Source organism: Echinococcus granulosus (assembly GCF_000524195.1).
Source record: "Echinococcus granulosus chromosome Unknown EG_S00005, whole genome shotgun sequence".
Classification (NCBI taxonomy): Eukaryota; Metazoa; Platyhelminthes; class Cestoda; order Cyclophyllidea; family Taeniidae; genus Echinococcus; species Echinococcus granulosus.
The window spans coordinates 45,034-69,360 of record NW_020170385.1 but is presented as its reverse complement, the minus strand read 5'-3'; the positions used below and the strand labels follow the sequence as shown (position 1 = coordinate 69,360).

General features: G+C 42.3%; 1 protein-coding gene across 1 annotated transcript; it reads right to left on the bottom strand. All coding sequences in view use genetic code 11, as the record gives it.

Annotated features, from left to right (window-relative positions):
• On the bottom strand, nt 1–24,327 carry EGR_01274 (Mitogen-activated protein kinase kinase kinase kinase; the record flags this gene model as incomplete). Its single annotated transcript, XM_024490523.1, has 30 exons — nt 1–90; nt 1,158–1,251; nt 1,497–1,583; nt 2,115–2,170; nt 2,333–2,400; nt 3,276–3,371; nt 3,447–3,515; nt 4,367–4,745; nt 4,944–5,109; nt 5,874–6,043; nt 6,629–6,708; nt 6,775–6,859; nt 7,314–8,135; nt 8,704–8,921; nt 9,801–9,902; nt 10,279–10,679; nt 10,874–10,933; nt 11,453–11,722; nt 14,222–14,346; nt 15,832–16,431; nt 17,760–18,083; nt 21,320–21,401; nt 21,472–21,534; nt 21,611–21,742; nt 22,514–22,586; nt 23,471–23,513; nt 23,773–23,879; nt 23,914–23,978; nt 24,014–24,162; nt 24,205–24,327. The coding sequence occupies 30 exons, from the start codon at nt 24,325–24,327 to the stop codon at nt 1–3; spliced, it is 5,199 nt and encodes a 1,732-aa protein (XP_024354847.1).

Genomic DNA, 24,327 nt, shown 5'->3' with positions numbered 1-24,327 from the left:
CTATTCGTTAATCGATGGTCGCACGTCGAACTCCACCTTATTTTGCCGCAGTTTATTCCATACGGGAAGATACGTGTTCGGGATGTGGAACTGCAAAAATAGTTGGAAATCGAAGTTAAAATCGTGTCGATGGCACGTCCTCGAAAGCTAAGATAAAGTGGAACGTGGTTGATCGTAAACCGTTATAGTGCTGCCTAGTTTTGTACGATGATGATGGTAAGGCCAACGTTTTTAAAAGTACGCACAAAATTTAAGTCCTGCTAGGCGCCTTGAGATTTGTGCAAAAAGTGGGGAGTGAGAGCGCTGGACTCGGAAGTGGGAAGGCCCCCCCGAGGGTTCGCGTATTTTCTGCTAGGTTATTAAGCAGTAACCCATGACGATCCAATGAAGGTGCTATGGCTCGTCGGAGACTACTTTGGGATGTGAAAATGCAAGTATTTCACGATGGTCAGGTGGCGATGTAGAGACGACCTCGCATCAACACATTGAATATTCCACAGAGGGCTCCCCACGACCACAGCTTGAATTTTTGTAAGTTGTATATCAATTACAATCGCACTGTTAGATATTTATGATAACATCCAAAGATTACTAAGTGACGTAGCAAAGTGACTCGGCCATCAAGCCATTGCTAAAAGGAAATATTGTTTTTGACATGACATTAGCACTGTATGCAACTGACAGCGAATGACACGATCGTGTAAAGTGGGAAAGCCATCTGTCATTATCGTAGTGGGCGAAATATTGCACAACTTGCAAAACAATTGAGTAATTCCCAATTGTACCATTGCTGACTCAATTTTATCCCAGTTATAAGTGGAAGATAAATTGGACGACGCAAAAAAAACTCATTTTACGATTCATTCCACTTTTTACGAAAAATTAAACGCGTACCCCTCTCTCGCAGGCAATGAAAGCATCATTCCAGAACAGAAGCAATAAAAACCACAAGTGAAAGGGACAAGGAGAAGACACAAGGGAAACCTAACTTAACAGCGCTCACCGGAACGCTGGATATGGGGGTAAGGGAGTGGTGGAGGAGAAAAGAAATGAAGCAAGCACAAAATGCGTGTCGGGTGGATTTCGTCACTGGGTACGTGTGGGTGAGTGCGTGTGCGTACATACATAGGGAGCTAGAACCGGTTGATGGTTCCTACAGTAAAGGCGGAAAACTGCGGTCCGGTGGTGAATTCGCGTACCTTCAAGGTGGCGACCCTAAGACCGCGGAGGGAGGAGGAAGCTGTTTTGGTACTATAGTGGAGATGACAAGGCAATTGGCTTAGCGAGTGGTCGTACGCAAGCACACACGTGATGGCGTTTATGATAAAAAAAGAAATATACAGTGTGTATGTGTGCATGTTTAGATGGTATGTGGATGTGGGAGTCAAACGAAAAAGGAGAAAGAAAGCTGGGAGATCGAGGCGCGCAAGCTTCTCTTGATGTCGGAAAATCATATAGGCAAATCTAAGCGAGTGGCACAACAGAGGAGCGTCTACGAAGAGTTGTCGGTATGGCCGGCAAGAAGATAGATGTTGGAGTTGTTCAAGGAGCCATCGACCGGACGACTCTCAACGACTATATTTCTAAACGCAAAGACGGTTACAATAGTAATAAAGAATACTAAGTGAGTTTGTCGCTTTTGCAGTTACAAATGCAGAATACCTTTCGCTTGGACTGTTAGTGCAAATATTGAAAAGTAGATGATATTAACAAATTAGTAGCAACTTACCCGAGCATTTTAGAATGCCACTATCGCAGAAAAGCTCAACAACCCTAGCTACGTCAATCACATAGTTTCAACAACTGAATGTTCCAATTGGTAATATCACGTGTGTTTTTGTACGAAAATGGGGGATCGTTGTTGTATTCCTCAACAAAAAGAAGCGTTTTCATACGATTTGTAAAAACGGCTCTATCAGATCGGGTTCTCATCTAACAAATCCCTACCAAAGCAGGCGTCTGCAAATAAACAAATTAAATGACACTATTACTCGATACAAAATAAAGAGGAGTGCAAAAGCAAAAGTCTCATTGAAGTTTATGTCAACGATATTGTTGGCGTTTATGAGAGGTAGGGAAAATAGGGTGCAAGAGGATACGAAAAGCAAACTCACCGGTCATGTCCTAAGACGCGGTAAACATGTTTGTCATCGTTTATTTCCTGGGTGAGCTGCAATTTTCCGGAAAAGAAACGTGTATACTCTAATATTTAAACCTCCTTTAAATAGCAAAAGTATGATAGTTCGGTGAATTCATAAAATGGATACGAATCACGTTCAGAATTGCCTACTCATGCGATGTTAGTAACACCGTATATAAGAAAGTAGCTCACCTCGCCAGCAAAGCTTTTCCCGAGGAAGCCGTGTGGATGAAAGACTAGGAGGCTGTCGCGCAGACCAACTAGAAAGGCGCGAAAATAATTCATTCTAAATTCACTATAAAAAGCACCACAAATGATACAGCTGGTGACCATCACAACTGAATCGAATATCCAAGAAATAAAAGTAAGTTTGACGAACAGCATGCAAACGACAAAGTACTTTTTGATCTAAATTTCATAATAGTAAACTTTTGAAAGTACACGCTTAAATTTAAAGGTTTTGGGAGCATATGGGATGAAATGTAGATTGATGTTAATTCGTGCCTGATAAAATTTCAAATCTGGCCTGAAACACCTCTCCAAGCTCCGGAACATACAATTGGAGTTTGCTTTACAGAAACAGGCTCTCATAATGACGATGGGATGGAAATTACAACTTTTCAATAGGAAAACCGAAGCGTAGTTGATTCCCAAACGGACAAGACACGTCGCACAGGATGATGAAGGAATCATTACAACCACGTCACTAGGCTGATCCGTAAATGCGCCTACAGTAGCGACAGACGTACGATAGTTGATGGTCTGGCTAACGAGAGCTTTTAGAGAGTGGTAAATGGATGCATGCACTTGATCGGCAGAATTTACAGTCAAAGCTAGATGTCTACAAAGATCGTAAACCAATGGCCCTGTAAAACAAGGGAATGACGTTTATCAAGTTACGAGATCAACGGACTTCGCTAGTGAAATTCAAAAGCAAATGAGGCAACAAACACCTCACCACAACAATACCGGTTCTATTTGGCCTAAAGCAGTGATTATTTGGGCAGACGTAAAATCAAACAGCTTTAAGTGCAATGGTAATAAGTTCAGCTAAGTTCAAACGATGTCTGAATGTAGGATTAAGCAGTTGAAAAATTGACTTAGAGACCAGACAGAAAAACGTTTAGTAACTAACCCACTGATTGAATTTGAAGACCATCAAATGTAATGGTATTTGGCTGACGCAGCTTCTTTCGCAGCCGACCACTGAAGCCAATCAATTTCGCGCAGTCTGCAACCAAGGTGCATGCAAAATAAATTCATCTTATTTGTTATTGTCATCAATTCTGCATCGGTATAGACATACCTGGGAAGCAGACGAGGACGGTATTCTTCAGAAGTTGAATCACACTCACCACAGTTAGTCGATCTGTCTCTGAAAAGCGCAAAATCTACGTCTGAAGGCATTCTGTAACTACCACCAAGCATATGATGCATAACCATCCATTAACGCTGTCAGCACCTCGGTAACATTTTTCAGCTTCCAGTACGTATTTGGACGAAAAAAAGCAGTAGTCAACTGAGGCCTCGACCCCTTATCGTTTTGTATAGACAACATACTAACTTTACGACTCACTGAACAATCGCCCTCGCCTACACAAGAGGTTCCAACATCAAATTTTACAAGCCAACTTCTATTCACACTCAGTGTGGGGCTTTAAGGTTAACTGAGACCCCCAAATCAGGGCATAGTTCTGTAGCAGGATGGACCTCCTGATAAATACTGCGACTAATTCATAACTAATTTAGTGCCAAACCTCATTGCAAATAGTTTAACAGAAATATCGAAACAAGATACTACACTTAAACAGATGGAAATTGCAAGGTAGTAAGGTCATGTACGAACGCCCAAAAAAGGTTAAGGCTAGCGTGGAATAATGAAGCTTATTGTCTTTAATTAAGCCATTAATGCAGAGAACTTACTAAGAAGTGTTTAAATTTACAGAATCTTGGCGAAAAGCCAGTATATTAACAATGCCGTTTATTTGGCATATGGAGGATGGGTAGTAAAACTGTTTGCATGCAAAATTCAAGGCAAAGTGGAACGATAGTTTCTTTGATAAGCAACCAAGAGTTAGTGTGCGGAGAGCGAAAATTTAAAAAACCACCAATGGAACGCATGCATTGGAAGAATTTTTCCTCCCCATACGAAACCTCAAAGAACTGATACAGATGGAGCATATTAAAGCTGAAATAAGCGGTCGTCAAAAAGAAATGTACACATACCCAGAAAGACGGAATTATTGCTGTGGCCAATGTCGCCAGCGGTCTTGCCAAAGGGGGAGGCGGTGACAGCATCAAAGGCGGGTGCAGCAGGGGGGCCTGCGGCCTCAGAGTGCGTTTTGGTGAGTTTCTTGGGCTCCATGGGGGTTGCTGCTGGAGGGGACAGGGCGTGGGAGAGTGTGGGGACGGGTTCCAAGGGAAGGGGGATTGTGGGAGAGGTAGGCACGTTCAGATCGACGAGGTGCAGCCGGTAGCGCTCTCCTGCCAATCCCCGGCGCGAGTGATGCCGATAGACACCCAAGCAAGCTAAAGGAAATCTCAAGCCTTGCTGCACCAGCAAATCGAAAGTTGGCAGCGATTGAGGCATGTTAGAAACTGGTACCTGAAAGGAGGAAGTTGTGGTGAAACAGATGGAGAAAGTCGCCTAAGTCAGAGAAAAAGGGAGATGATATTTGAAAAACGCCAGCAAGTGGAAGTACATTTTAAATATAAACATAGTGATAAAATTTCGAGGCAGCGTGAGAGCGATTTAAACATGAGATAAGGCATTTGGTTAGTGTTTTAATCACCAGAGTCGTACCCGTTTGGTTTCAATAAACGTTGAAAGTGTGTTGACCCACTCCATCACGAGAATTTCATGGGGGAATGCAGCACAAAGGTATCGGGCACCGGTGAAAGGGCTTCGTACCAAACTGGCTCGCAGACACCCCTTCGTTTTCGACACTTTATTTGAGGGTGAGAAACGTCTGTACGAAAGAAAAGAACGGAGAAGGGGAAATTACTAGAATATTTACGCCGAGGAAATATTGTACAAGGATGCAAGACCGGATAAATTGCCAATCATAAATATATGCACTTAAATAATGGTGTTAAGCAACACCCCTTCACGAGTATGCCTGAAACTCGAGTTAAAATAGAATTACAGAACTGAACTCGCCTAAGACTTCTGTTTAAATAAAGCCAATCTAAGTTGTGAATATCTTAATAGCACCACAATTTAGAGACAGAGGTGGAAGAATCAAGTTTACCAATAGTATTACATTGGCGCGTGAGTCTAAAATGTTCATAAAACTTCTGTTACTAACAGCACGTCACTTAGCAACACAACGTGCATTCAAATCCCCATTTTCGCTTCATAAAGGTCAACAGTAGAGGTTTTCAAGACCTTTAAGGGATAAATCTGCATTATTCTTGGTGACTTTTGCCAACAAAAAAATTTAAAACAAGACGAAATGAAGTAAAAAAAGGACAACGACACGAGAACTAACAGACAGTGCTAATTTACGTCTTAAAATGTCACATAAGGCAAGACCAAATAGGATGCCAAAGGCGGATCAGTGGAAGGAGTTGCTTAAGTGGTTGTACTTAAATGGTTACGTCACTATGGTAATAGTTAAGCCACTGCTGCGACCTCTCACACTGTAACAAACTAGAGTCGGACTTGGGGTTAGACTGCTGAGGGGAAAATAGGTACGTGCGTATGGATGACATGTGCAGGGAAATTACTTACTTGGGGAAGAGATTGGAGATCCGGTTAAGCTTTGCATTCATGGAGTGCCCAGATGCCTTCATTTTCATAAGGGTGGTGAGGTTGTGGGTGTAGAGGTGCGGTGGATTGCCCGAAACTGAGACCATGGTATTCTGCACCACTGCCAGCCAGTGGCAATAGCGCGAGGAGAGCTGCGGGCATAAGAAAAAAGAAGGTCTGTGATAACAAACGAGTGCATGCCACGCTACAATCTGCCCGAGCTAATAAGCTGAACAGAGCGGAGAAGGGCTTACTTTGACAGACAATGAAAAGACCGAAAGGCCTTACAAGCTCGAATGCGCAAAAGGGTAATAAATTTAAAAGGAAAAGATAGCAGTTTAGATATCCTCAATAAAAGCACAATAACATAATGTAATATGTAAGATTTAAATTATATTATTACGCCAAAACCAACTATTATTAACCTGGAAGAGACTAGCTGATTGGTGCATGATAAATCAACGTAAAACAACGTAACAGGATATTCATAAGTATAGTACCTGCACCAACTTCCAGAATTTGTATTGAAATAGTTTATGTTTAAATCCATTAAAATTACGAAAAAATGTTTCGTAAAGACAATCCCTCAACCAGTTAATGTCAATGCAAAGGACAAAACAGAGAAGGTTCTTATGAATTTTGCAATGCCAAAGACTGGCATTAATTGAGTCTGGTCGCAATGAGGGCTAAGTGAATCTCAAAAACAAAAGTTAAAGAGATATAGATAATAGTCATACCAATTCCAATGACCGGTCGGCGAGATCCTTAAGACTAAGAAAATAAATGCCTTCCGCGCTGCCAAAAAGCAAGATTTGCCCTTCAATAAAAAAAGAACACTTAAATCATTCATTAAAAGCTTAAACATATTGAAAATCAAAGTTACCATTGTTAGCTGGATTAATCCAACTTGCCGTCGAGTTGATGGTCAAAGGGCATCCTTCAAAAACCAGCATAAAACATGCTCCCATCTGAAGGAAGAATAAGCATTAGTTTGCCCCGGTTCCTCACCGCTACAATATTCCACCTATCCTTATGTGGCGAGATAAGGAAGCCAGTGGTCGATCGCTACCGAATGCGCAGGAGAGCAGTTGAGATTCCAAAATAGTAAAATTAGGCTTCATTAAGTAAATATTAAATTCACTAGCGTCAGGTCACGCATGGTCTCGTGGCAATAATTATGAGGCAGAGATGTAAACAATGCACTGGCTGTTTTTGGTCAGTGTCAGATAGATGAGCTTAGTATTAAACACGATTACGGAGGCCCATCAAAATAACCTCGTGGCACTAAATGCACTCGAAAATAAGAATAAAAGGTGTCAAATTTTCAAGGAAACGGGTACAAGTATCACTTAACTTCTCATTCAAACTGCGTTAGTGACGCATTCGACAAGTTTGAAAAAAAAAAATGCACAAAGGGCATACGTGAACTTGAGGTGTGGGCGGCAAGTCCGTTGTAGATTGACGTGTCCACCGTGGAGCAGCGTAGCTACTGCAGATACCACCCCCCGGTCGAGAAAGTTTCTGAAGAGCATGATCCATGGAGGAGATCGAAACCGAGGTAGGCCTGACCTTGTTGTTGTCAATAGGACTCTGCCTCAGACGCCTAAGCATTCCCGAAGGTTGTGGGGAAAGGTAGGCCGGAGGACAAATTCGATGCTTGTCTGCCAGGACCGATGGGACTTTCTTAATCACGGGTTCGGTGGCAACCGCCTTAAGAGATTCCACCAGAATGAGGCTGGTGTCCTCGACACTAACCGCATTCTCCTCCGTGAGGGAAGGAGCAGAGGTCGTCTTCCTCGGGTGACGACGCCATTGCGGCTGAGCATTGCAAAAGATATGGAGGAGATTGGGGCAAGTGGAGGGGGAAGGGGCGACGGTACGTGAAAAGGCGCAGTACAAGTTGGGGAAGGTGCGAGTGCGACAAGGGTGCGTGGTGCTACGAAGCGGTGGCAACTCCACCTCCCTTGTCTCAATCTCAGCTTCCTGGATGTGCGCCTGCTCTTGTTCGTGCTCATGTTTCTCCTTCACCTTAACCTCCTCCTCTTTCGTTCTGAAATCATCATCTTCAGTCTCCTGGTCAGCAAGCGGAGCAGCCCCGGAGGGAATCCTAACGTTACCCTCCTCTTCCTCTACTACTCGTCTCAGACCACCATTCTTACTTGTTAAGATACGCGTCTGTGCACTCGCCTGTTCCACTCCGTTCTGCCTATGACGACTGCCCAAGCTGTATGATGTCGATGGAACCTACAAAAGAATGATTTTATCAATAGAAGACACTTGTCCAATTCATCCAACACCTCAAGGCAACATTTCAGTCACTTGATTACTGACAATGAGGTGAGAAGACTTTCAAATTATCACGGCAATCCAGCACCCATGGTTCTCTCTATGAAGGGGAGAAATTCGTGAATCGAGGCAAGTAAAGAGCTGGAGCACTTAGAAATTTTTATCGAAGAGCAACTTGGGGCTGGTTTCGGCAGATTAGCACCAATTGCGTCGAGGCGTAGGAGGTAGACATGGCAGCCAATAGTGATTAGCAGGAACGTATAAAAAGGAGTTTTTATGGACGATTACGCAATGAATCGGTGATAACGTATCAAGACGTGGTGGTCTTTGGCAGAGGAAACTGACGGGCTTTACTGCATGTATTTCGATTCCCACGATTAAAAGAGATGATTAAAGCATTGAACTTGTTCCAATATTTGCAATTGTCCTGATTTTGATAATAAACTGTAGCTATCAAACCCCGAAAATCAAAGTGATCAAGTGAAAGTTAGGGAAAAACATCCATTGACAATGGGCAAGAACGTACGTCGTGGTGCAAGAAAGAATGAATAGAGAAGCATGGGGATGTAAAGGCTTGATGCTGAATGAATAACTTTGATACAGGGTCGGCAGACGGAGGGAGAGGCGTTTTAGGAAATGAGGAAGATGCACTGTCAGCAGTGGATGAGGGGCACCGATGTTGGTCATCCAAGGGTTGGCTAGGCGGTGAGGGAGGCCGCGAAGTAGCGGAGACTGTCAACGTCTCTGTAAATTCAGTAACAGATCAGCTCGATCATTCAATTTCCAATGAACACATGACACGAGCGTCCACAGGCAAATCAGGGTTTAAACCTAGCCTATTCAACCAAATGGAAATGCCAAAGTAAAAAATAGTAAAAAAGGGAAAATATGCATTTAGTAAACGTCAATAAAACATGAAATGCAACAGATTTCTTTGACGCCATATTATAATGCCAATAAGTGATCATACATAAGAATATGTAAATGTATGGAACGAGAACAAAAGACGATAATTGTTTTTGATTTTAGCTTTTTACTCATTAGTACAAAACCAATGGCCAGCGGCCTTGGAATTACAAGTGCACATAAATGCAAAAAATACAGGGACATTTCGAAGAATGACGTCAGCCATGTACAACATTCAATATTTTTTGTCGCAGACATTTAGAACGGTTGCATCCAAATACAGTTTTAAATGAGAGTTAAAGGGAAGACCCGAAATATTTCCCGACAATGTTACACAGATTGTACAGACAGTTATGATCAAAGCGACCAAATTTTACAAATAGGAGACACCGTATAAATTCGAACGGATATATTCCTATTTATTCGAGTGAAATTTGAGAGAAGGACAATTCGCATGAGGCGTGAATGAAGAAACGCTGAGACCTGAAATGCACCCACACCTGTTTCCGCAGTCTAGCATGAGCAACTGGCTTCATGCCTTTACCTTTATATGCACCAATCGAAAATATACCCGAACAGTATGCAGCGAATACTAAGTTACGCGCTCGCCAGAGTACCACTGCAGGTCGAAGTTAATGAATAAAACAGCGTTAGGATAAGACATCCCTTCTACGCAAACTGTCATAGGGATGAGGCGGAATAAAGGGATTGACTAACCGGAGGGCACATTTGTTGGTTGATGCCCAGGTAAATGCGATTGCGAAATTATCTCGCTAGAAGTCGGGGCGGTTGGTCTGATGGGCTTCAAGTGTTGTTGCTCTGGCGAGAGAAAATACTTCAAACATTTGTATTCACAAACTGGTATTCACATTACTCTCTTCAACGTATACAAACAGAAAATAAACCATAGATGTCGTTTTCTAGTTCCTGTTATGCCTAGAAACCTTAACGGATAAAACTTGCGATAAGTCCTACATTATTTCGTCATCAATTAGAAAGTACGCAAGTCCACTATGTATTGACGAACTAGTCAAAACTCCTAAATGCCATGCGAATCAATGCGACATAGTTTAAGCGGAAGTTACAAAGGCTCAATGAGAGAACGAAGGTTGTAACAGCTAAGCGTCGGATAATTTATGCAAAAAAACAGTGGTGCGAAAAACGAGCAACCAGTATACAGAAAACAAAAATTTACCATCATTGGTGTTACCATCGGCAGTAGCAGAAGTAATTAATGTGCCTGTTTCCGCAATACTCGTCTCCGCAAGATCGACAACAGATCGTATGCCGCTGGAGAATGCAAATGGTGAAGAGGCAACGGGCGGGGAGAGCGTGAAGGGTGCGGGACGGGCAGAAAGAGAAGGGCTACCCGAGGACATCGCTGGTGCAGAGGTCTTCGGACGCGGCTGAGGTGAGGGCGGCTGGAGCACGGACCCTTCCGTGTCGGAGGAGTTCATCGGCGGTAACAGTAGACCGCTGCCACCTGAGCGACCCAGAAAATGGTGCGCCGTGTCTGGTGAGCTCGTAGCGTGGTGTAGTGTCGGCACCGAACCCGGATTGAACGAGGAGAGACCCAATGGGGCAGCCGACGGCTCACTGAAAACACATCGGTAATGCAGAAAAAAATTACACAGATTAACCCACAGATGAATGCTAGAAGAGTGCGGTTAATTTGACAAAATGACGATAAAATTTATGGCATCGAATGCACAAATACGAGTGGCTTGAACATGTTAGTGGTCACAAAAACACCGCAGAAATGGATGGTGAATTCAACGAAGTCAACTTACCCGGCGAGCCAAGCAAACTTCTGTGCGAATTTGAGTTGTCTTAACATATCCGCCAATTCGCTACAACAAAAAGCAAGTCAGACACATCAAAATGTGTATTATTTTAAAACAAAACCCGCACATGGTTTGAGTATTAAAAGTTACGGGGAAAAAACTAGACTCGGATATGGTAATAACAGAATATTCTTAGATGCGGGAAAGTGACATGCAAATGTGAAAACTAATCATTCCACAAATGCTAGCATCAAGAGCAACCCTAGTGCTGTAGAATCTGGTAATTGTACACAGCGCTACGCGCCAACAGGTGTGATCTCAGTAGTAAATGTTCCGCCAATGTAAAGACAAAGGAAACGTTGTGGTCAGGTTTAGATGAAAATGGTCCAACATTAAGAAATATGGAAGATTCAAGTGGATACTAATGCCTTTCTAACTAGGAAAGCACAAAGCAGCAAAGGACGTTGACAGAAATTTGAAGCATTGTAAATTGACTGAAAGCAAGAATGGACCTGGCAAACAAGATAGTGAGGATAAAATTGGCTTGCGTAAATATGGGTGCCTACAAAGATTTCTAATACTCACGCGCCAGTCTTTTCGGGGAAGAAGTCGTTTTGCGCGGGGAGTTTTTCAGACTCTTTCATACCGGTGGCGAGAGCACTTAGCTCAGTGGACTCAGATACCTGACGTCGCGGGGATCTGCGATGCTGGCGCTGCACCACTTTGGTATCGGACTTGCCCCGTCGAGGTCGCTGATCGTCGTTCTCCCCGAAGGTGCGCGACTCGTGTTGCGTTACGCCAATGCCAGCGCCACTACCCTCCGCAGCCGGCCGCGCACCCGGATGCGAGATGAACCTATCGGCGGTGATTATGTGATTTACTTTAACCCTCAAGGCGCATACGTACATAACCTATGTCTCAAATAAACATTTTATTGCTAATCACACCTCAAAACAAGCAACCAGACGCCACACAACCAGCGTCTCCAGCATTTTTAAATCTGCGATTGCGTCAATCCCTGGCGATTCATTTATGATGTATGCATTACTGTTTTACGGAAAAAAGAACTCTATCCCAGCGAATTGCCAGGATCGGCGAAATTTTTATTTGAATGCCTATCACCCTAGTTAAAATGTCTGTTATAGAAACTTGTTATATTGGTGTGAATTCGTTGTGTTAGCATTTATGGACCAAACAAAAACAGTCACAACGGGTACAAACGCAGACGTCTGTGCATTCACATTTCAGTTTCGACTGAGCTTCGAAAGGCCTTAACGAGTGTGTATTTAGAGAATTTTATTTACCACTGAATTCCAACGTCTAGGTACTAAAAGTCGACCGAATGAGGAGACGCTAAACGAAGAATCCATATAAAACGAAAACAAAGCCTACAAACGAGTAACAACTATATGTTTAAGAAAAATATATACAAAACTGCAAAAAATTTTGCGCTATCATTATCCAGATGAGGTAACCAAACTCCCCAAGGAAGCACAAAGCAGAGAAGAATCGAACGACTTGATGCACAAATGTATGGGAAATTGCTTCAAGTATGCTGCAACCTAAATATTTAATACAGAATATAAAGAAACATAACACAGCTTTTGCAGTTTTTCTCAGATACAATTTTTTTCAAAAACAGAGCATTTTTTTACGGTTTAGAAATTGCAGTTAGCCTCAATCCAGAAGTTTGATCATTTCTTATGCTTTCGAATCCACAAATATAGATACGTTAGTTCCGATCTAAACGTTCAAGTATGCATACAAGAAGCAATACTAAAGTAGTGCAAAACAGAAGTTTTCTGATTGCATTGTCTTCCCAGATACAGTACAACTGCGATAGAAGGAACAAAACACACTGTCCTTGAATAGAGCAGTATGTAATACTCAGCGAAACATCATGGACTGTAAAATAGTGGATATTTAATGCGAGTGACATTTCTAAAACTCGAATTTCGTGAGCTGCACAATTAAAGAACATATGTTGTTTCTTCCGGACCTGTCATGCACGAAACCAGTTTAAAACACTCACAAAAGACTTACCATCAGAAATAGCAAGAAACCGTACAGGGAAAACGAGACAAAACACCAAAACATATAATCACTCCCAAATTCCACAAAACGTGGGTGCAAACATTTGTCCGCGGTTAAAGAAAGGATCAAGGTATCTAGATCACTCAAAGGTATGGAAAACAAATTGCACTTTCAGTAAGAATTAAGAGACAAAAAGCTACAACGTCTGATTGACAATATCCACAAAAAGGCTTTATAGTAGTAAGGGTTAAGACATCTTCATCGTTATGGTTAGTAATGGCCAAAACTTAAGTTAGTGGCTATAAGGTATAATTTAACTTACTATCAACGAGAAGCGGCAACTTCAGCGCATGATTGACAATCAGTCAGAAGTGGAAGCACTTTGAGATCACACAAACCGACAAAAAGTAGTGCTTTGCGGTTTAAAAACCAGTATTTAAAAGGTAGTCAAGGCGGTACAAAACAGGTGCGAAACCTAAAAGGATGTTACCATCAGGCGAAAGGGATCAAGTTTGTTTTCCAATGTACACAAATGAAATCAAAAACGAAAATTTGCTCAAATTCCAGTCTTGCGACTGAACCTATTCGCCGAGGGGAGGATTGCAGAGAACACCGAAAAAATACTGACCTAAAAAAACTTGTGATGCATGGTGCGCGTCACGAGACGTCACAATGAGGTATTGATCAATTCTCGGCGCGGTCATGTGACATGCAAGAGTTGAATGTAACCACAGAAGAGAAAGAAAAATCGATGGAGCAGGTCGATTTAGCTGTCATCACAGACACTGAATGCCGACAAGTGCGTGCTTAGATTTTGGCCAAGGCCTGAATACCCACACATCGCCTGCAGTTGTATGCTTCACGCAGGGAAGCGGATTGGCCAGTGGACACCTCTGACAATGACGGCACGGTTTCGCTGGCAGAAGTAAGGCATGCCTCAAGTTTGACACACACACACACACACGCACGCACACACACACGCAGAAGGGGAAGAACATGGAAGAGAGATCATTCCCTATCTCAATGGGCATAAAATGACAGAATCAAAAGTTGGTGCATTTCAACTATTGCATAGCTAAATCGTGTGACCATCAACATGCTTTTAGCACCAGTAATTCATGCAATTAAGAATAGACTACATTAAAGGTCCTGCCGGCAGGTCACTATGGGGAGCCTATTTTAAAACTAAAACAAGTGATAAAGAAGACAAACAAACCTATTAAATCACTTTTATGTACGTTCAGTGGGAATGAGACATAGCTGGAAACTTTTGGTAAGGTTTGTATAAAGGGAATTGACGTTAGAACTGGCAACACCTACCCGGCCTCTGGATCGACATAATCAAAGTCCAGTTCTTCGTCATCCTCCTCTTCTTCCTCCTCCAGGGGATTTCCGCGCATTCGAAAGCCGAATTCGCTAATTCTGTCCCCTCCCCCAGTCGAGTTCTGTAAGGGAATGGAAAGGAACCTTAATAAAGAATTGAATGAGTTAGCTGAATGCACAATACTGTGACAAGCAGGCAGCTTAGATGACATGATAAAAAGTTTGTGCGAAATCTAAGATGAAAGAGGTGCTAAATTAGTCGAACTGGAGGGAGCGATAAAGTGAACGAAATTCAGTTGCTGCATCACGCAGCTTGGGAGACCCGATAGCAGAAACCGAAATTACGCGTACTTATCATGCTTATAAAAAAATTACAAGAGGGAGTGAGGCAAAGGAGAAGAGAAGCAATAGAAATCACGACCGTTTCAAACAAGGGGTGAAGGAGAAACAGAAAACATAAAATACTAAAATGAACAAAAGGTAGAAGCAGTAATATCACTGTAAGGGCAAATTGGGCAAAAAGAACATCATCATAACTGTAGCACCAAAAGGACGAAGAAAATTCACCATAGCAGACAGAGAGCTTTCTCAGGTTAGGAAATATGCTCTAAAACCCACGACAAAAAGCGGATAGCTTTTTTTGGTGGGGAAAAAATAAATACATCCAATCACAGCATGTAATTAATGAGTAAAACATTTCTTCTCGGCGAGATAACAAATCATTAAATAATGCACATGAACAGACAAATAGATGGTTACAACAGCTGTGAAGCCTTTAAACAGCCGAGTTCTAATGCACTAATCAAACATGCATACAAGGCGTGAATTGTGTGCAGTCAGCAATTACTTAAGCAGATTTCTAGCCCCAGATTTAGCGAAATTTGGCATATGAACATAGCTAATTTTTGTTTCTCAAACTTTGGGCAAGATTCCAACGACCAAAAGAGGCAAACTTTACGCGAGTGAGGATCGGGCCACACATAGCAAATGCAAGTCATCGAGAAAAAGGCACGACGCTTGTAAAAGAATGATTATGATGAGGCTGAGAGCAGGCGAGGTGCAGCACATGCGCAGGCTAAAAAAGCAGGCACAGGGACAATCACCGTTCGCTTGGAGGAACATTTGCCTAGTGTCAACACGCCATCGGCCGCCAGTAGCTGCTCATCTGCCACGCCAAGATCCAGATCTGCTGCTGCGAAATCCGAGGCGGTTAGAGTTAGAGTCCCCTCGCGACTCTCGCTGCCGTCTCCACCCTCCGATGGCATACCCCTCACAGCAACCCCCACTCTGTTCTCCTTCTCGGCTGCAACAACACTCTTTGTTGCACTTCCATTGCACCCGGCATCGACACGTGGTACAGACACCGCCTAGAGAGGGGTTTGTAATTTCCGAACCTTAGTTGATGACTTAATCCAATTCTTTACACCAGTGTAAAGTTAACGACCGAAATGTATACCAAATAAGTGCGCATGACGCCTAAGTCATACTTTCGAGAGGAGAGCATAGGCTTGACTTTTATTTCAAAAAAAGCATAGGAAGAAAGCATTAGCCAAAACTTGAAACACAGCAGGTGATTAAATTTTTTTAATGAAACACAAGAAACGTACAGAACGAACGGGTTGTGGAGTCGCGTCCAAATTAGGTATGGAGTTAGTGACTTTGATGGGACCATGAGGTGACGGCCGATCTTTCTCCAACAACGCGGAGGTTTCGCCTCCAAAAGAGACCTCGTCTTCATCGTCATCCTCCTCCGTATCCTCACAGGCAGCACTAGAGGAGCCGGAGCTACGGGAGCCAGAAGAGGAGGTGGAGGAAGAGAGAGTGCTGCAGGGCGAGGTGGAAGCGGAAGAGAAGGAAGTAGCGGAAACAGTTGGGGAGAAGGAGGAGGGTAGAGGCGGCTTGGGAGCAGGACTCGCAGTAGGTGCATTGGCCGCGTAGGCGGGCAAAGGAGTCGCCAGCTCGTCCATGATGCGCACGTCCTCCAGGCGTTTGCCCCGCACCGGGAAGCGCGGATAGACACTGCCCCCTGCAGGGGTAGGGAGAATGCGCTCGGGAACACCGTTGGTCGCTATTGCCAGTGGTGGCGGCACCTGTGACATCTTAGGTTTCGAGGCAGGCACCACTCCCATCTCTTCCTGATGCGTCGCCACATACTTGCTCGCAGCCTCCAGTGCTGCCGAGGAGAAGGGGAAACGAGTTGCCGGCGTCTGTAAATAGGTGAACAGAGCAGTCATTACGTGTACGCGCGATTCAATGTCAATATGTTGCAGAGCATAGGGCTCTTTTTGCGGATAAATGTGTAACAAGTGAACTGGTCAGGTGGATGCAAACCAAGGGGAAGTTCGGGAAAACCCTCCACAATGAATATGTCAGAATAAATTATTTACCGGGACATGCACGACTTATTGTAACCCACTAAAGACGCTTTTTAGAAATATGCAGAAAAATTCTGGTCATATTATTTTGACTACGGTATCGAAAAATTGCTTCAAGGTGACGCCACCGTTTTTGGTGCGCACGAACAAGTGATAACGCCATTTGAAGTGTGGGAAAACATCTCAGGCTAAAATTCTCGGTTGAAATACCTATTTTTACTTACGTTAAGGATAGCCGACAAGAATATCATCATCTTCACAGCATTATAGAAAGCAAGAATTTGATTGGATTAAGCTGTTCACTAGGATGGTAATATTAGTGGGCGAATGCTAAAGGGCAATTTACTTAAAATGTTAAAGAATGAATCTCACCCAGACAAGAAGGCTTCTGTTGGCCATGTGAGCTTAGAAGCGTGATTTACTTTACTAGACAAGATCTCGCCAATAGTGAAAAGATTAACCGAGCTAGGAGTGCTGGAACCTACACGACACTGCATTTCTTCATTCAATTCAATAAGAATGCTTCACTGTTCATCACAATCGGATAAACTGTTATGATTATAATGGAGGACATACTTCATTTTGCAAGATTTTGGAAAAGAATATGCTTCACACAAAAAAACGATTAATTAGCGACACCCGCCCCAAAAAAATAACCTGTATTTTTCCGTCCATAATAAAAGTAAAAATTTAAAGTGTGCCGCTATGGCTCAACAGTAGATCTAACAAGAGGCCCGAAAAATTAACCAAGTGGCAAGAGCTGAGAGTAGCATTAATTTACATGGGTATAATGTCCTTATCTGGATTCCTGCATTGATTTTCGACAGGAATAAAAACCCCCAACTGTCCATGCAAAGAGCAAAGCATCACATTGGTGCCCAACATGCAGCCGAAACGCCTGAAGGATATTGCGAGGCGGATTAGCTAATACCGAGCAAGACATGCACACTCATGACTTAAGGGCGGGAACAATGATTCCGTAAAGGAGTGGTGCTGAGCAATGAACTTACTTTGGGCATCACCCGAACCACTTTATTCTACAGTAAATATAGTACGCGAAAGTGAATATTGCACACACAAGGAATGCAAGTTCGTAAACTGTTCAAAAAGGGTGTCAACCTAAAATGATTGTCTGTATTGGTGGAGATGCAAAGTCCTACCTTAATATTCACGCCCTCAGGAAGCACGTGAGAGACCTTTGGAGTGGCTGAGTCCTTGGCAGCGGAGCCGTTGGTGGCGAGAGCATTAGCAGGTGTGGGCCGCTTGACCGCGAGGCCGGAGGGAGACCTCGGGGACTGCAGGCATGCGGCTACCTGGTTGACCTGGTGTGGTTGAACACCCGGCGAGGCAACCGGTGGTGCTGCAGCTGATGCTTCCGCTGCCTCCCGAGGCTGATTAAAAGTGATGGGTTCGGGATTGCGGTTCTGCTGGAGAAGTCGGAGGGTCAGCGCCTGTGACAGCTGCGGTTGGGTCACGAATTCGTGCTAAAAGTGAACCACATCCAACCACAAATTTGCTCACAAAATGTTGCCAGGCAATGAAAGGAGGTTCTAAATGCATCCTCGGCCAAATTAGTTGGATTACTTTAAAGTTATGCTAACGGCTGAACAGACTACTCGAACCACACAGCGACACATCTACTCCGTGAAGGTAAAGCATTTTACGACGAGATCCCACAAACACTTTACGAAACTGGTTGTAATTTAACCCTTATTTTAAAGATATTTTCTTGGAGTAAGTGGACGCCCAAGTTCATGGCTTTGTCTCTTTTTCAGTTGCCAGTCTGCGTTAAGGCCTCAAACGATCATAATCACTTGGATTGTTGATCTCGCCTATGGTTTAATCTCTGGTTCTTTACCCACTACTTTTAAAACACAGTGGATGGTACTGCATGATTCATCCTGCAACAACATTGCATCATTAGACAATTAACATAGGCCACATTGGCATAAAAGATTTCACTTTAAGCGGGAATAGAACCCACATTTCACCAAGGGCAGACGTACACGATAGTGAAATGAATAAAAATTGTTTTTAGAGGGATGAACTAAACTGTTTATAAAATGAATGCAATTTTCACGCAGAAAATGGAGAGAGCCTTCGGAACGTATACCATCAAAATGAAATGAAATAACCAAAAAAGATTCTTTGGGGGTTAACTTTGAATATTTCTGCGTGAAAATGAGTAAATTTGTATGCATACGAGGAAATTCAACACTTAAGATTGAGACGCAGATTTGACGACTTAAGAAAGCAGGTATAACTTCACAATAATCTGAATTTCAGATAAGAAAAGTAATAACAAGAATGAAAGAAGGAATATACGCCTAAACCTACAAGCGTATATGCATAATTTATTTCATCAGGACAGCAAAATTCAAAAGACACCAGATAGTCATTCAGCTTCAACAAGGAGACAAGTTTTTCGGACGCTGACTAAACTACACGGCTTGAAGTTGTAAAATACTTCAAAGACATCTTGCATTGGATCATCTTATAACCATGCAAAAGTACAACAAAGTGAAAAATACAAAAAACAGACGCTCCACCTGGTCACCTTTGCATCAGCTCAGAAAACAAGTATCTATCGCATCTATCCGGTTCAAAAAAACACCTTCGGGGTATAGGGAACCATGAGTGACGCCAAGCATCTTTTGTCATAACGAGAAAGAGCACAGACTTGTGTAAAAAATCAACACCAGAACACTCATAAGCACTTTATGGAAGCGAAGAGGCGCTACACAGAAGTGCCTGTGAAAAGGGAATAAATACTTGTCTTGAAATACTTTCCAATTTCCTCCTAGTTGAGGTTGGCTACAACACAATCAAGTGACATGTAGCGCCCAAAACACCGGCCCTCAGTCCAACTACATGCAGCACGAAAATTAATTTAAAGTACGGCAAATTATTGAAGGCGATGAGTTTTTACACAAAGTTAGTGTTATCATTAAAATTATGTTTGTAAACACCCAATTTCATGCATTCTACAAGTTCAGGTCCTAGGTCATCATGAGTTTTTAAAAGTACATAATAACCTTATCAAAACAGCTTGCCCGGCACTGAGTTTTTCGATTCAGAGATCAGAAATTGCCTAAATTAACTCAGTACATAAAATTAGTTGTGGGCGTACTTAAGAGCAGAAGCCAATTGCTCTAGACTAGGCCGCATCAAATGTGAGTCGAGAGTAAACTGAGGAGAAGTTATCCACACAAATATTTGGTGGCTTTTCGCAAGGCATAGCACGCGCCTGCATGCGTATACATTGCAGAGTCCGCTGACATAAAAGTAGATGTCTCAACCCGAAAGGAAACTGGAAAAGCCATTCCCGATTTGACACCGGCCCAGTTAGTTAGTAGGAAAAACGGAAGGAGAGAGGAGGGGTGACGCAAAACCACCCTGGCGACTGTACATTCGTGAGCACGTAGTATTAACATGCGGAGAAATGGCATTTGATAGGATATACCGGCCTGGCAGTGCGGTGCGATTCTGCTCCGTCCCTCTTGACACGTGTTTATTCTTCACCTCAATCCCATTTCATTCACACGCATGCACACTTACGCCACGAGTTCTAGCGATGTCACTACACCCAAACATGGATATGGTTCCTCTAAGGGTGCATTTTGACGTGAGGTGAGGCGAAGTCCTGCGGGGATTTGTATTCGAAAAACCTGATCAAACAGCAAATTACTTCAAAAGCTAGTATTTGATAGCAAGTACGAATTAAAGACCGTTTTAGTTACCAAAATATCTTCAGATGCGAAAAACCACAAAGCATACTCGAAAACCATTTGAGGGCTCAAAAAGATAAGCAAAATTCTTGGGCTTCCCTTAGTCACATGGATTAATGGCCTATGTTCTAGATTTAGTGTCTAAACCAGGTTTGGCTCTTAGCAATAGCCTACTAAAACTTCGACATGTAAGTTCCAGTGTGCTCAAATACTTTAAAATACCCAGAAAAAGTGATTTTCCACTTGGCTTACTTGCGAACGAGTGTTTTGCTGTTATCTTGAAGCAGATCTGCATTACAGAACATGAAAATAAACAGAAATAACATAGCGTTTGCAGTGAGGTACCGTCAAGAGAAGGTGGGCCTACACAGCCTTGAATCCTGTCGCTCGCGTGTTTTTCACGTCATACATCAACAGACAGAAAGCTAAGCAACTGAACTAGAGATGGTGCTCCCAATATTCAGGGCAATGTACAAATACAAGTGATCGACAAGCACTGGCCAATGCAATAATTATGAAGCCAAATCAAAATGCAGTGATTGCGAATGGATGAAAAGTATCTTAGACTGTGTGCAACACAAAATTAATAGAAGAAGGATTGTCGACTTCGATAAGGTTGTAAAAATGGCAAGTCTTGGAAAAAGTTCGATGATGACAGGTCTGAAGAGGCTGTATGTGAATTTGTTGAGGTTCAGTGTTGAATAAAATGAACATTTGAGTGTAAAAATCATTCAAGAGCACAAGTAAACTAACAGGTGATCATAGTTTACAGACGAAAAGCTATTACTCTAAACGCAAAATCCGTGGCGTCACATAAACAATAACAAACGAAACAGTGCTTACCTGGTCAGAGCGGAACACTATAGCCACCGGAAATAGGTACTTATTACGCATTGAACAGAGCGCTACTTAAGATATGATGACGTATATGCATTTTTAAATTAAAAAGTCACTGAGGTCAGTCTGGTTCAGATATGACGAAGATAGCTTACCGTCAGCGTTAAAGAAGCAGTCGGGCGTTTCTTTTCGTTTTTGGTCAAAGCAAACTTTAAAAATCCATGAAATTTGTTGGACCTGAAAGTTTACGTTATTTTGAAGAGCATAAAATAACAATACCCAATCAAATAACGCCCGTTCAACCTACCACTTGGACTTATTCCTTAATGTAGGCGGTTTATAATTCTTCATGCTGAGTATCCGAAGCGCTCTATTTCAAACGAAAAGACAGTCAAAGAGGGGCTTCCGAAAGGAGAAAAACTGAAGGGACAGATTCATAGGCGTACTTCAAAGGATTGAGATCAAACATTGGAGGCTGTAACTCTGCATACTCGATGGCAGTGATTCCGACCGCCCAAATGTCACATTTTTCGTCATAACCGCCTTTGCGCTCGACAGCAACAACCTCCGGAGCCATCCTGAAGCAGAACCAGTGCTTCAAACAATATCAAAAAGTAATGGCAACAACCTTGAGTAAAAAGACAAAACTAGCGTTAAACGGAAACGAATTAAAATGAACCTAGTCATTCGATTTGATAGAGACATGAGCTTATAAAAACTGGAACATTTTCCAAATAAGACCTTGAAACGCGATTTATTCGAGCGCACGTAAGGTGCACAAGTGTACATTTTTGGCAGAACCTCGATTGTTTAAATTTTAGTGCTTACCTATTCCCGTTCAAAATAGCAATGTACATTAAATAGATCAAGATACAAGAATTTGAACACTTCCGATCTATTTAACAAATGGTTTCCAAGGTAGATTCGAGTAAAAAACACCCTGCGACTGTAGTTCGAATAATTAGCCTCCTGTGGTGAGAGTGTTATTAGTGATGGTACATTTAGTAATAGTAAACATCGAAGAACGATTGTGTCTGCTTAAAATGAGCTATTTCAAATTCCACAAAGTATCGAGCAGAAACATTCCTAAATTTAATTTTCAAATGTTATGGATAAGTTGATTTTCGCTGCCAAAGGTTGAGGATCGAAAGTGGTGTAAGTCATGAATCAAGAAGCCACAATTCCCGAAAAGCACGTAAACGATTTAGAAATGAAATGCTTTAGAAACAATGATATGCAATAACATTACTTGAAGCGTCTCTATTTTAAAGGATCAAGAGTGATTTTAAAATAAAAAGCATCAAAGAAAATCGCAATTTTGAATGCATTGACGTGGTACATCAAGTTACCAGTATGGAGTCCCAATTAGAGAATTGCGGCGCTGTATCGTATGAGTGATTTGAGCGGCTACACCGAAATCCGCTGAAAAGAAAAAAGTCCAAGATTTATAAAGTTGCAACTGTTATTACCCAGATTGCGATCAATGAAATAAAACTAATTTATGAACACATGGACATTCCAACAGATGACGAATCATCTGAATCCCAATCGCACACCCCACAACAGTCAAGCGAACCGAAACTTATTTGGCGGATAATGAATAAGTTGATACGTTACTCTGTCAGGAATCACTGTGCACGTTAATGGCAACCGGCAGTCGGCAGTCTAATACGCGAGAACACGCGTGAAAACAAACAGCTGATCAGACGTTACGCACAATCCATTTAACGCAGCGGAAATAGCGATAAGGAACTAGGGGCAACAACGTGCACACCTATGCCGTTTCCGGAGGTATAGCCGATAGTCACAGAAAATACTGTTGCGGCTGGATAAATGCGCGGACATACAGGACAGCGCATGAGTGTAACAGTCTGATATCAGACCTTGAAGTCGAACAACTTAACCTTGGGCTCAGCCAATAAAAAGTGTAGGACTGTTAGTAAGTAGGCTAGTGTTAGAGTAATTAACAAATTTGCGTACTGCTCATCTGGTAGACATATTGCAATCAAAATTATCAAATTACTAGCATACCAAGTTTCACGAAGTCACAATAACCCATAATTTACAAACAGCTGTGTACGCGAACAGTAAAAATTGGTTGAGTCCAGATGCAGATTCTTAATGCACCAGATTCGGATATACATGTAATGTTACACCAGAACTATGCGAATATAGAGTATAATCAAAATAAGAAGTTACATCCAAGGCTCTTATGGTAAGGAAGTGAAACCGGAAATTAGTAATCTAACGTTCAAACAGAGACTTGCAAGATAAAAAGGACCATCAACTGATACGAACACACTTACCAATTTTGACCGCTCCATCATTGCACAACAAAATGTTTGCTCCCTATAGGCACAAAGAAGGAAATGTCAGGAGCAAAAAAAAACGAAACAGTGAGGAACTGACAAAGACTCGCATCAAAGCAAAGTTAGGAGCAATTCTCTTTCTACAGATAAAGGAGCCCAGGAACTAATATCGAAAAGTAACAACTCATGCAACCATTCTAAAAACAGGGATTTCAATAGCAGTGGAAAATAATTAACCTCTTAAACGAGTCCAAAAAAAGAAACTAGTTATTTAACTGGGATTCAAGCAGGCTACCTACTTTAATGTCTCGATGAATCTTCCCTTGGCTATGCATGTACGCAATACCTCTAAGAGTTTCTCGAGAGAGGAAAGCAATGCAATCTTCATCCACTGGTTTACGTGTATCTACATAGTTGTGCGACATAACTCTAGCACCTACTTGTATAAATATCTTGCATCGAATAACCACCGCAAAACTCCATGCATATCCATAGTTTGTTATGTCTATAAGCATTGGATGAATGTAATGAAACACTAACCGAAAATAACTATCGTAGAATTCGACAATATTACGGTGTCGGCAGTCCCTAAGAGTTTGTATTTCCTGAAGAACCGCCTTAATATCATCCTTTGCATCCACTTTGATTATTTTGACAGCCGCATAGTCCTTCGTATTTAATCGAAGGGCCTAAAAATCGAGAACCATTGTATTATGGCTTGCCTTATAAACCTCTCCATATGTCCCAACTCCTATGCTACGAATGAGCTTATAATCCTCCTTTGGATCTCTCTGATTTACAACTTCACGAATGTAGTCAAGTTTCTGTTCACTGATTAAACAATGAACTGACAT